The sequence below is a fragment of the Leptosomus discolor genome, chromosome 1 (assembly GCF_034619465.1).
Source record: "Leptosomus discolor isolate bLepDis1 chromosome 1, bLepDis1.hap2, whole genome shotgun sequence".
Lineage (NCBI taxonomy): Eukaryota > Metazoa > Chordata > Aves > Leptosomiformes > Leptosomidae > Leptosomus > Leptosomus discolor.
This window is the reverse complement of record NC_141391.1, coordinates 143,729,835-143,744,341: the sequence shown is the minus strand read 5'-3', so window position 1 is coordinate 143,744,341 and position 14,507 is coordinate 143,729,835. Positions and strand designations below refer to the sequence as shown.

General features: G+C 41.0%; 1 protein-coding gene across 1 annotated transcript in view; it reads right to left on the bottom strand.

The window, feature by feature from the left end:
* ITPR2 (inositol 1,4,5-trisphosphate receptor type 2) overlaps window positions 1-14,507 on the bottom strand; it is a 262,967-nt gene that overhangs the window by 28,029 nt on the left and 220,431 nt on the right. Inside the window, exons 48-52 of the mRNA XM_086466499.1 lie at window positions 11,524-11,649; window positions 8,528-8,703; window positions 7,076-7,240; window positions 4,724-4,919; window positions 2,548-2,640 (exon numbers count right to left, since the gene is read on the bottom strand). Coding sequence (XP_086322625.1) covers window positions 2,548-2,640; window positions 4,724-4,919; window positions 7,076-7,240; window positions 8,528-8,703; window positions 11,524-11,649 — 756 coding nt within the window. The remainder of the gene's footprint in view (window positions 1-2,547; window positions 2,641-4,723; window positions 4,920-7,075; window positions 7,241-8,527; window positions 8,704-11,523; window positions 11,650-14,507) is intronic.

The following is a 14,507-nucleotide window of genomic DNA, read 5'->3' as shown; positions in this document are numbered from 1 at the left end:
GTGGAATTGTAGGCTGAAATGTTGCTAAGGACCCAATGTTGACACTAACTGAAGTTCTGGGGGTTTTACTTGCAACCTGCTCCAGCCTGCTGAGTGGCATTAGGTAGGCTGTCTTCTGACTAAGTTTAAATCAAAGGTAATACAGGTTAAGCACTAAGACCACCCCCACAATGTTAATCACAGGGCAGTAAGTGGGATGATAGGAAGATGTACTTCAAAGATCCTCATCTGATGGCCCCCAGCTACCTGGTTTCTGGGCCTGATCTCCAACACAAGCACAGGCAGGGGAGACACACACAAAAGCCCATGTGGATCTAGCTGAACTTGCACAGAGCAGTACCAGACCTGGGAGTAGAATGAGTCTTTGAAAACGTGTCCTTTCACAAACAGGTATTTGTGCACTTTTCTAGCACAGGTCTTTATGGGCTACAGAGCACAAAGAGCCACGTACCGTAGGACATGAAGTTCCTCTAAGTGATTAAGCGCTTCACTAGGCAAAGACCTAAGTGATACGGAAATGTCATTGGAGTGAAGAGTGGGAAACTCTGAGGGAGATGAGACAAAATATTTTTATGCTGACAGCTCAGTGCAGCAGTGAGGAAGCAGGGTGTAGACAGGGGATGCTCTCTGAGCAGGGCTGACTGGCTCCCAAGTGAACTCGCTCACCAACAGGAGCAATGACTGAGCACATGTTCAACCAGTGAAACTCAAGGTAGAAGCAGAGTCCCACCAGAACAAATGATTACCAGTGATCTGATCCAAAAAGCAACGTATTTATGTCTCCACTGTGGACCTGAGATGCCATTGAGAACATTTTGTGTTTTCAACAGACAGCTGTGAACTTCTTCATGCTACGACAACATGAATCCCACTAAATCTCAGGCCTTTGCATTCCACCATGCTCACGCTTTCGCCAGAAGGGAGATCTGTCCCAAGAGAAGACAGCTGGTGAATCACCTGTCAAAAAATAGTGCTCTACCTTCTAAGATGAGCAAAACTGGTTTTGATGAATGTCGGTTTTTTAATGTTACTGGATAAATAAAACTTCTCCAACATTAAGTGACACTGCACTTAGATGTTTTGTATAGCCCCCTTTCATTATTGTTTAATTTTAAAGAAACAGTATCTGAACAATAAGAAATGTGAGATTTCTATCGCTTAAAGAGCTTTGCAAAAGCCACACTGCATCTCTTTTGACTGACTGATTACTCTTTGAATGCAGCAACTTTGCCAATAGCTCTTAGACTGTTTTCTCTATCTAGTCAGACAGCTTCCCATGTTGTTTATGAGGCCTGTTTACACACCAGCTGGGAAGAAAAAGCTTACTTTTACAGCCCTCTCCCTGAAGCCATTGAACCTAAAAACTCAAAAATTAGTAGTGGAAGAATAAGGCTTATGAAACGGCATTATACTGGAATGCAGGATAGGAAGGGGCCACTTATGTCCTCAGTTTCAGCCCCCAGCAACCACAGGCAACTATGGCAATAAATATTTTAAGTCTGTAGGCCATCCACTGTGCACACACCCGCACTGCAAAGGCCACAACACACGAAACCAAACTTAACATCTGTAGTGAACGACCAGCCACCACAACTAGACTGTGCCACAGGAAGAGAGTAGCACCACTGTCAAAGTTCTCTGCCTAGCAGTGCATTTGGCCAAGAAAACTCCCAAGTGACCCTGTAGCCTCAAACTACAGAAAAAAGCAAAGCACTCTGCCAGCTTGATCAAGAAAAAATTCTTTCCTGACCCAATATCTGGTAACTGCCCCAGCAGGACACACTGGTCAAATCTTTTATTTTAACTAAGCATATTTAAAGTTGACAGGGTCCTTCTGACATACCAATCAGATTTACAATGCAGGTATCAAAGTAAAACCAGGTGGACTCATCTGCTGAACCAGAGCTATTAAGCTCTTCACTTGCCACAAGCATGAAGCAACACAACTTACCTATCACAAGAAAGGCTTGCAACGTCTGCATTTCCTTGCATTTGCCTCAAGCTAAGAATGCACAGACGGACTGCTGCCTGTGCTTAGCTGAGCCACAGCAACTTGTTAAGACATTGTAACTTGATCCTGGATCTGGGCTCTCAGGTCTCCTGGCTATGCTACAACCTTGGCCTAGATGCATGTAAAAAGTATACACAAAAACTTGCTGATATATTCTATGCCATTAAAATCAACTTATGTGGCCTTAAATGGATCTAATAGTGGCTCAGTGTGTGCAGGTGAGGATGCTGCAGCGAAGCAGCAAGCTTTTTCTCTCAGCAAAGTCAGCTGGAAAGAAGCAACCTGTATGTTCAAGCATAATGATGCAGCAAGCTCTTTTAATAACAAAATTAATGTCAGTGCAATTGGAAATCAGGTGTGGGAAGCACTCGCATTAAAGGCAAGTTGCCAACTGAGCTCCAAGCCTCGCAGAAGTTGAGCACTGCCGACTTACAACAATGATTGTTGCTCCTCACACTAGCAAAATCTCCCCAATCATAACACACAAATCCCTCAGATCTAATTGATCATCAGTCTGGGGGAACTTTTGTACTAACCTGGGTTAATAACTGGGATGCTTGTGGAACAGTTCTCTTTTGCACAGGCTCCCATCATTGACGTGAGGGTTGTAGTGGGGACTTCGCCAACACCTGTGGAAAAAGCAGGATATTGACAAAAAGACAGATGCTACATTGGTACTAAATTTTAAATCATTATTTTCTAGAAGCGAATCACTGAGTTGGAAAGTTGAGAAGAAAAAGCAGAACAAATTATACCACCAATTCCTCCTTCCTCAAGCAGTCTGCCTCAACAGCTCAAAGCAATCACAAGGAACAAAAACACAGTTTTATATCTACTGTATATCACAGCTATCCGCATTTCATCTCCTGAAATTAATGAATCTACATCAAATGCTGCTTCTTCTGGTTAGAACAAAATATATTCAAAGCAAGAAACAACTGTCAGATATGAAAATAATGTCAGTTTTAAAACCATTAGATAAATTATTCACAAAAGCTGACAAGAAGGACACCAAGCTGATGTTCAGTTATCCTGAATGTAGAATATTTAAGAGTTTTCAAGGATTATAACACAGTTTGGTACTCATTTGTAAATATGTATGGGTTTGTGTAAAACACTAATTTAACATTCCCAAAGTGGGTAAATGTGTACATCAGCTTGATTTTATCAAACCAATTTTATCTTGTGCATCTTCAACAATTTTCTGCATTTCAAATCAGAGATACAAAAAGGTTTAAGGAGAAAAAAATGAAGGTAAAATTATACAACAAAAGTAACAGTCTAAGACAATCTGTGTAACACAGAAAACATCCGCTCTGACTTTCCCTTTGTGCTATTTTATAGAGAAAAAATGTAAAGCACTTGTCTTGGGATGCATAACGTTCCATCAGTATATAGTCCGCATATTTTCTTGATGAGTTTTTGATCAGGAATGGCAATGTATAAAGCCAGCAAGAATATACCCACACCACAGAAATCTGCCAAGAGCCCAACAGAAGAAATGCAAACACACAGGAACTACTGCACTGGATCAGACCAGTGCTGCGTGTAGCCTCGCATCTGTTCTTCTAAGATGGTCACAATTACCTTTCAAAGCAAAACTTCACATTTTAAGTTCTGTCCCCAAACCGGATGGTAAGTCAAATATAAGCCAACTTAGTCCTTTTAAGATGATCAGTGGCAAAAAAAAAGGAAGGTGTGTTAAAGAAATCCGTCAGGTTCCTTTCTTTTCATATGGTATCAAAACAGCTACACGAGTACACCATGCCCACAAGCCTTGAATGACCTTTGCCTTGTTTGTGTGCTTTAGATCCTGAAATAACAAATTTAGGAAAAGACTGGCAAACACTGCGTGCACACAGTCTGGGGTGGATTCCACTAGTTGTTCTGTGCTTCTGTACAAGTCTGAAGAGCTCAGCATTTGGGAAAAACATGCTTCTAGGAATTTAATCACAAGCTATTCTCAGGTATCTCCATGCAGACAGTTACTTCTCTGCTCATGCTCCCAGCAGGCTGGTTGGCAGCATATACAAAGGTCTCAACAGACCAGACCCATCTTTCTTCTAGCAAAGCAAGTTTGCAACTCTCTGTTCACATTGGTAAAACCTCTCATTCCAGAAAGCTGAAATCCTTGCCTTTTAAAACCTGGTTAAAAGCCTCCCAATGATTTTACTGAAGCGAGGATTATACGCTAATGGTGATATTCATGAAATACTGAATTTAAAAGATGCTCCAGGAAACCTCCTATCAGTAAAGCGTGGACTCTGTAATAAATTTTTGCTGGATGAAGCTTAAAAAGTAATGAAATGAATACATCTGCTGAACATGTTAAGATCACATGCGTCATATAGTACACAGAAAATACTATGAGCTGCTTTTAAAGTGGGATGAGAACCAATAGAATCCACTTCGAGTTGCTCTTCCAAGTACTTAGGAAATACAGAGTTGTTTTTTTTATATAAGCATGAGCTCGAAAAAAACCATAATAAATCAAATGTGTTAGATTTTAGCATTTCAACAGATAAGCCTAGTCTAAAACAACACTACACACATTAAATTTTACCCAGAGATTTAATTGAGTTCTCAGGTATATGGAATTAGTTCTTCTCTCACAGAGACAAATAAAGAAATTTAATTTCCTTAGATGAAAGTTAGGTCAGGCAGACAGAAAAGGTATATGTCAGAAGCAAATTTTAATATAAAAAACAATACCTGCAACAGGGGTCCTGATTTTTAACCTGTCGACCTCCATGATAAAGTCATCTTTCAAGAAGAGGAAGCCAATGATGGAGAAGAGATAAACTAGGATGAGTGCTAGCACTGCAGTGAGGATAATGGAACGACCATTCCGAGTAACACTTTTTATCACATTTAGCAATGTCTCTTCTCTGTACACCAGATCAAACAGCTGGGAAAAGCATAGAGTAGAGCAAAAATGAATACAAATGAGGCAACATATAGATGCTACATGGGAAGACAATCTCAACTACTGAAACATACATCTCACCATGTTCTAAATTCCCAGCTTCATAAACACACAATTCACATTGATTTCAGTAGGAGCCAGGCATGCTTACAGGAGAAGAAAATCTAGCACAGAACTTTAAACTTCGAGATTACAGCAAAATCCAAAGCCACAAAGTATATATGAGCCTGATCCAGACGTGGGTAATGGCTACCAACAAGATCTATTGTTTCCCCATGTTCAAAACCAGGCTAGATTAAAATTAAAAACCAGTGTCTTCATACTATGGATCTATACCTACACATTAATTTTTCATGTTATCTCCCATCTGATAAACATGCATGGGCTGCAACTCAAGAATGCACTCATGCATGTAAGTAATTACATGTCTGTAAACTTTCTTTGAGCTCATGGCATCACATAAAAGTCACTCACATGTACAAGGACTGGGGCCATTTCTTTTTAGGACAAAGTTAAATTCATTGCACTGTTTGTATAAAACTAGAAACTTCTCTTCTTTACCCTGCACTATATGCTTTCCTGGTATTTAAAGAAAAAGTACACATTAAGACAATATTGCTTTAAATGTCAAAGGCCTCAAATAGCAATTAAACGTGACAAGAGCTTTTCAAGAAACGATAGCTTTTTTTCCTCTTACAATTCTATTGATGTTATACAGTGCTTTGGACCTTAACTATAATGTATGTATTTCCACTTCAAAACACTCAGATTACAGATATAAAGTGACACACTATGATATATCAAAATGGTCCACAGAAGAAAGTATTAGCCACAATTCAAAAGATCTGAAATCCACAGCCCTGTGAAAGGACTAATAATAAAGGAAGAAAGAGGGAAGACATTTGTAATTCATTCCACACAAGACAAAGCTTAAAATGAGGAACAAATATTAGAGTTTAGATTATATCCACTACAAAGTGAACACCTGGAAAGAACTTGGGAATGTGGACAATTATAACATCCATGAATCACGGATGTTGGTCAATAGCAGTCACTGAAAAAGTAAGTACATAAAATGTTTCTTAAACTGCTTGGCACTTTAGAAAGTATTTTAAAGTAGAGATCACCTTACTCATTGAAGGAATAACAAGACAATTTGCTGTGCATTTTTAAGGCAGGAGAGTTGCATCCATTCGAAAAGGGTCCTGCAGCTACAGCCACAAAATCTTGGCTCCTTTGAAATCTGCCCAAACTTTGAAGCTGACTTTAATGTCAAGATCTGGAAAACCTGACTTCAACAGGAGCTCTACCAGAGTAAGGACTGAACCCCCGAAAATTTTAGTGTGCTTACCACACCTCTGTGAAATGCTGGGAGTTCACCACTAAACGGGAAGCTAAGAAAAATACAACAACAGGAAAGTGAACCCATGTAAATAAATGACCACAATTTAGTCAGTCTCCCTAGTACTTTCACACATTCCAGTATAAAGCTAAGGATTAGAAAACAAGAGCAGTGAAACACCTTTTACTGGTATTCAGCATGAAGGGAGCAGTTAGCTGAGTTTAGCATAATTTTGTATGATTCATTTTCATTGCACCTGTATCATATTATAAAAAGGCATTCCATCTGGGTAATGGCAACAAAAGAAAATGAAGTGGGATACATTTGAAGGGATGAATCTTCCTTTACACCAGAGGCATGCCATACCCATTTTCCAAGTTATTTATTTATTTATTTATTATTTTATTAGGGTTGCAAGATGAACTGAGGATCCTTTGGTATAGGTTTGATGCACACACCAGTGGACAACTCCTGATCCAAAGAGATTATGACCGACACAAGATACAGGAACAACGGACACAGAATATATATATGCTGGGGAAGGATGGGAGAAAGGCCTGGGCTGAAAAGGTCTGAAAAGAAAGGGGCAAACTTTCAACACTAAAACAGATAAAATAAGTCCTAACAGAAACAGGTTCTAATGAAAACAGCAGCTCTTAAGGGACAGCAACACAATGGCATACTAAAAATACACATGATTTGGCTTGATTGTCAGGAAGAAATTGAAGACAGCTGCATGGGTAACGGTATTTTCTATTTTTGCAAAGTTTTCTCCTCCACAGAAGCACATACTTACCAGGAAACTATAGAAGAATTCGTGTACACAGAGGCCCAGCATGCAGACCAGGACATATGCTACGTGATAGAGAAAAGCCATGTCCATGATGACCGCTCTGTAGCCACGGGTAAAAGTTCCACGGTTCCCAACAAAGCTCACCAGAAACACTATTTTGTTACAAAGCTGTGGAGGGAACAAAGGCTAGGTTTATTCCATCAAAAAAAATCCTGTTAGTTACTGTTTGCTTTGCTGTAGCATGCAAAAAGTCTAGATAGGCTGCTTTGTCTAAATGCACAACTTTTAGATAGCTGGAGTGAGATGAGAGAAATCCAGCTCCTAAGGTACACTGGGAATGAGCCCATGAGAGTAAGTGGAAGTACATCACCCCTCTAACACTGCACTGTACCTCATTACATTGTGATTTATTTCTACAATATTAGTGAGTAGGTAGGGCAGGATTAATGTCATAAGGCATTAAAAAAACAACTGGGGAGTGAATGCGTAACAATTTTGAGTTTAGACCTGAGACTATGTAAGAGCAGCTAGGCATGCTACTACAAAGAGAACAATAGTAACATAACAGAAAGTGTGTGAGGTGTGTGTGAGATCTACTTTTGCCTTCAGATCACGTTTTTCAAGATAAAATCCCTAATACTGGGGGCATTTTTGAAGCATAGCATTTAAGCAGCAGCATCAGTTTCTCCATTGCTCCTGAGCTCTGCCTGCGTGATAACAGTGGTGCAGGAGTAAATACGAAAGAGGCTAAACTTACCTGTTTGGTAGTCCAGGGCAAGCAATGAGGACTCAACATGTTTTTTTCTTTCACAAATTTAACATGGGCAAGCTCTGCTTACTTGCCTTTACCTTTGACTATACGTCTGGGTAGTTTTAAATACGTGAAAATCTCACAGAACTGGTGCCAAATAGCCCAATACTTTGTGCTAAGGGGAATTAGAGCTATAGTAGTCAGGCAGAAATCTAAATAGATGACTTGTGAGCATGACTGTATATTTTACCAAGCTCACTAAACTTATTCATGTTAAGAGATCTGGCAAAGGTCTAAGAGAATTTTTAATTCTGAAAACTTTTTTCTTCTCAAAAAAATATTTAAGCTTACAGAAACATCTCACAAATTTATGTCAATATTGCTGAGCACATTGGTAGAGGAAATTTTTCTTTTAACATGAGAAACTGAAAATTATTCAGCAATATTTCTTTAAATTTCTTATTGTTTTTATTTTTAAAGTATTTGCATATGCACAAAACCAAAACAGCTTTTTTCTTAGCTTCCCACTTTGCTGATACTGCTGTTTCAGGGTGACTGGAAATGATTTATTTTTTTGCCTTAACCAGTGAACCAGAAAAAGAAGTTCTTTGCACAGCTCTAATCAAGGGCTTTTTTCAATAGGAGACCCTTAATATCTCTGTTTCTGCTGAAAGGGAAAATCTGCTTGCTTTTTAAGTACTTACATTAGCAGCACCCAGAAGTATCAAGGTAGGACCGAGCCCTATTGTATATATAGACCTGAGAATAACAGACACCAAAAAGGGTCGAATACCGACAGGCTTGGAGATGAAAAACAGCATTGCTGTACAAAATGCCACTGCTATCCAAAGGAGGACTGAAAACAACGGAGAGAGCGTGCCTGTATAGAGGAGAAAGGGAGATTTGAGAAAGGCATCTTTGGAGACTCCATTTTTGAACAAGACACAGATCCAAAAGATCAATTCCTTTGCCAATATAGCTAACAAAAAGCATGATTCATGCATCACAACTGCTGACCACAACTTGCCCTAATTGCAGCAAGAGTTATTATTATCATTGTGTTGTTGATTTCTGTACAGGTAATAATAAGAGCAGCTAATGAAATTTCCATTAAAATCCAAGGAGCGCTCAGAGATGAAACAGTTTACCCTTCTCCTGGAACAAGCTACTAATCAGCTCCCTTCTGCAGGGATCATTAGGGCTCCTCCGGTCTAATTCCATGATTGCTCAGCTACAGAAATAGCCAGTCCTTGGGGCAGCGCAGCAAGTGGCACCATTTCGATCCCCAACAGTACCAAAGCGCCCCGGTTTTAAAAAGCAGCTTTCTTCCGAACGGCTGTGGATGTTCAGCGGGAGCCTCCGCCTCTGCACGGGAGCAAGGCACTTGCCGCAGCGGGAGGCGGCCACGGGGACTTTGGCAGGAACGGGCAGCATCTGCAATGCCGAGAGCAGCTGAATAGCTGTGCCTTGCTCCTGGGGAGGCAGTGGGTCCCGGGTCTTGCTGGGCTCCTGCGGGCGTGCAAGCCACTGCCGTCAGAGTCAGTCTCTTTGTCAGCCTGCAAGATGCTGGCTCCAGGCTCTCCCTGAGTTTTGAGCAATGCCCCTATTTTCTTTCTCTCCTCTGCTTAAAGCCCTGGAAACACACCGTGTTGCTGTGATATAAAAAGCACATTCAGATCTTAGGGCACTGTCACACTTGTACACTGACTCCTATTGTTATCAGATGAACTGAGAGGTCAGTGACAGGGAGAAGGGAATAGAAAATTTAGCTAGACTCACAATAGAACTCATGCTATCTCTTTGGCAACAGATACACAGCTGAGCAGCATCAGTGGGATTAGAAAACAATGAGATGAGGCCCTAGCCTCAACATTCAGATGGCATCCGAACTTTTCCAAAGTTCGGGAGTGTTTATATCCTTGGCAGGAGATGGAAGGTCGGCTCTGTCGAAGGTGGAAACTTTTAATGGATCCAAAAAAATAACTTCCAAGTGGATCTGAAAGGTGAGGCCAAAGCACTCAGTGTTTTTTTAACAAACCATTTTTCCTTCTTCCCTACTGCAGGTCAAACAATTTCACGTCGCAGGGCCCACACTGGTAACGTGTGCAGACATGAATGCTGGAGGCAAGGAGTCCTCATCTGGAGCACAATTTCGCTTATGTCATATGATGTAAGAACTGCAGAAATCTACTGAAAGGCAGCACGCTTGGGATGATTAGATCAGCGCAGGCACCTCAGACATCTGAGTATGGGGGGATTTACACAAGGTAAAGGGGAAAAATGGGAGATGAACTCTGGCTGTGAGGTCAGGTTTTGGTGGAGGGGGAGGCTGGAAGTAAGGAGGCTATCTCATGACCTGCTAATCCCATTTGGCCACACCTATTGTTTATGGTTCAGGAATTGCTTTTGCTTTCACAAGCACTAGGAACTGGAATCCTGAAATGCGCTATCACCGAAATCACTGGATTACTGGGGCCACTTAAACTAATACTATATAAATCTGCAGTTCAAAGTAAGTATTAATACCTACTGATTGCAGACCAGAGGATTTCCGTGAGTATAGATTAGCTAAAATTTAGTAGCTTAAAAGGTTTATTTTTAACTCCTTATTTCTCCCTTCATCCTGCATGGGCTCTAACGTGTGTGCACTCCGAGTGATTCTTCAGTTTACAAACAGGAAAGCATTAAGTACAAATGCTTCCCTTTTACAGGGCACAGCCCTGCAAACTTTGCTATGCGAGGCTGCGGAGATGCCTGTGCCGTGACCTGCAGAGACCACCCCACAGGGTGAAAGGGCAATGTGGTCTCCAGGCCAATATATTTTAATCTGCTGCCTTTCTGTTTAGCCAGCCAACAGGAATGTTTGCTGGTGCCAGCTCTGGTGTTTGTGAAAAGCACATGTATCTACTAGAAGCTGGACTGCTTCCACCAGCCCAGTTCACATGCCATCAGAGGTGACTTTCAGTCACATTACTCAGTGGACTGGACACGAATCAAAGACCCAGAGGTGAATGGCTCTACTCCCATTACCAGTATTCTGAACTATTTAGTCTCCTTTATCCCAATTAAGCTTGTTTTGGATTCAAAAAGGCCTCCTGCTAGTCTGCTGCATTTATTTAATGAAATTTATTATTTGCTACATCTCCTGCGACATGTGATGAAGCAGAGACAGAATCATAGTTTTTAGGCATGTTTTTATACAATGCACTTATTCTCTGCAACAGTTATGTCCTTTTATCCCAATAAAGAAAATAGTCAAAAGCCAACAAGCCAGTTTGCAAATCATTCTATTCCGTATGTTTTGAAGACTGCAAGTCATTCAATTTGGTCAGTTTTAAGGAATCTCTGTCCCTCTGCTGTCAGAAATCCTTCTTCAGCTCAGAAGCAGTAACTGAATGTGCGCACTAGTACACTGCAATATGGCAATATAAAAAAAAAAAAAAAAAGAATTAGCTCAGATCACCTAGATAATCTTCAGCTTAGCAGCTACATTCTGTCCATTTTACTTTACACTGCATGGGCCATGTGACACACAGAAGATCAACTAACACATTTCAGACAACATCTGGTACCTACTTAGAAGATACTAAATGGCTTCTGCAGATATGAGCATACCTGAAGATGCAGTTTTATGTATCTGCTATCTTAGAATTAAAAGCATCTAAAATTAAAAGGAAAAATAAAACCAAACTCCACTTGCCTTCATCTCCATCATCTCCAAAGGGGTAGAACAGAGCAACTGCTAAATTGATGAATACAGCAAGGTTGAAGGAAATGCTCCCCCAGAGAGAGATGTGTCTGGAGAACCAAAACAGGGGTGGATTATCTAGGAAGGGGAGAAGAGCAGCAATCAATGAAATGAAAGCAGGCAGGAACTCAATCAGTAATGGCCTCAAGGGAATTAAAAAATACAGATTAATGAATAAAATAGGCAGATCTTTAAATTTAACTAAGATAGACAAATATTAAACATAGGTTTGCCATAAAACATAGTTTCAACCAAAGCTTTTAATCCAAAGATTCCAATACAGTTTATTATATATGAGAGTTTTGCCTCTGCTAAGATTTTAGGACTGGATCTTTTGCAAAGGACTCCTTTCACCTGTCTCAGACTGTAGCCTCTGTGCATGGAAACACAAAATCAAACAAATAGATTTTAGCGCTCTGCATGTCAGTCATCCAGATGACCCGTTTGGACCAAGTACACTGATTACATTATTCAAAGAACAATGGAATAGGCAAGGTTTCAGAACTGGGATATTTTCCCCACCTCTGTCAAACTAAATACATCTTGATCTACTTTGGGGAGCAGGTAAAATTTTGTCTGGCTGGGATTTGGTTCTATGAAAGCTGACTATTTCCTGCATGATCCTCAGATGTCCAAGGTTACCTGCTCTGTACTCCTGCTTAAAAGGACTCAAATGAAGCCAGGGTCTCTATATGTGAAGTGCTGTACAAATACAGAAATAGTCTATATCCCAAAGAACCTATAACCTAGTTAGAAAAGACTAAAGACGAAAATAGGGCAAAACAGGGTTAAGATTTTGTGTCCAGAGTCACATAAATGATTCAGCAAAAATGCCAGGAACAAGATCAGAGGGTACTAAGACCCAGGCAAGCACTTCATATATATGACTGCACTACAATATATTTAAATGAACATTTATTAAAACCAAATTCTATGTGCTATAGTGTGAAAAAAATCTCTAGCCAGAGAGGTTTACCTATTTGAACATGATGTGTTCCTATTAATTAGATTTTAGAGGACCGAGAACCCCCTGCAGGTATGCAGAGCATATTCCTGACTTGCCCGCATCCAGCTAACTTTTTATATGCAGCAGAATCCTTCAACTGCATATGACTGTCTCAGGCTTTAGTCTAAACAGACTTTAATTGTGATTAGGTAAATATTCAGATTTCATTGTGATAACCTTATGCTGTTGACTGCTGAGATTTAAGCATTTGGAGCCATTGCAAATGCCATCTGTCAATTTAAGCAACATGGACTGCATGCTAACAGACACTTGGCTAAAGAATGAACCGAGCTTCAACCGGTATTATCTTTTAAAATAAAAAAACACATGGAGACTTGTGGCCCATTCCACTGATGACAGAAATTGAAGAATCTCTGTTCTGAATAAAAATAAACCAATTTTCTTTGCTTTTAGCATTAGAGTTGGGTTCTTTTATTTGTGTTTCTTAAGCAAAACCCACAGATATGACTTTGTTACTGGAGTAATTTTTCTACCATACAGTGACTTTTATTCCCAAATAGACTGCGCAGATAGGGAGCTATTCTGGAATCACTTATTTTTTCAACTTCTATTCTGGTCATTTTGGCAGTACAGACAAGTTCTTACAGTGACACCAAGGGAAGTGGACCTGGGCTGATAGAATCATAGAATCGGAATGGTTTGGGTTGGAAGGGACCTTAAAGATCACCCAGTTCCAACCTCCCTGCCATGGGCAGGGACACCTCCCACTAGACCAAGTTGCTCAAAGTCCCATCCAACCTGGCCTTGAACACTGCCAGGGAGGGGGCAGCCACAGCTTCTCTGGGCAACCTGTGCCAGTGTCTCACCACCCTCATAGGAAAGAATTTCTTCCTAGTATCTAATTTAAATTTATCTTCTCTCAGTTTAAACTATTACCCCTCATCCTATCACTACTTCCCACCTTTCCTGCAGGCCCCCTTGAAGTACTGGAAGGCCGCTCTAAGGTCTCCTCTTCTCTTCTCCAGGCTGAACAACCCCAACTCCCTCAGCCTGTCCTCACAGGGCAGGTGCTCCAGCCCCCTGGGCATCTTCACGGCCTTTGTCTGGACCCACTTGAACAGGTCCATGTCTTTCTTGTGCTGAGGGCCCCAGAGCTGGACACAGTACTCCAGTTGGTGTTCACACTGAAGACTTAGCACTGCCTCTGAAAATTATAGCCTGGGAATTGACATTTATAAAAACTGCAACTAACATTCGTGTTTCCATCATGTTAAGGATGCTACATTAAACCATATTGCTTTGACTATCCAAACTCCCTGCTGTTCTCGCCATAGATCCTATTCTTCACTTTCTTCCTAATCAATTGCATAATGCTGCTGTGAGCAGCTGACGTGTGCCGCTCCAACAGCGTCTGCATTTTAGCAGTGAATGAAATGATCATTTTCGTGTATTTTTATATATATACATATATAAAATATAACTTTCTTCCTTACCCCTCAAGGATACTGTAGATGCTTAATTAATTTGCAGCCTTGATTCTCTGCTCCAAAAGCAAAGGGCAGAGTTGACAGTGGCTGAGTTGGCAGGAGCCTCCTATCTCCAGGGCATCGGCAGCCGCAGCAGCCCCATTCCTGGCAAGGGCCAGCAGCTGTAATGCCCACCAGTGAACTAAACAAGAAACTCAGGGCACCTGGCTTGGCTTCACTACACCTCCTCTTTGGGTCCCTGCTTTGATCTCTCCCCCATGATCTTGACCGTGCCTGTCAGATCTGCAAGAATCTTAAGGTGGTACATGTGCCCCTCCCACTACGACGGGACCATCAGTATGGGCTGACAGACTGGGACATACTGCAGCCTAGTCAAGCAAGGCTGATGTGAACTGGCAGAGGGGAACTGACTCCATGGGAATCGGGCAGATTTAAAGCAGCTGAGGTTCTGGTGAGAGATGTTTTTAAGTGACTGACATTTA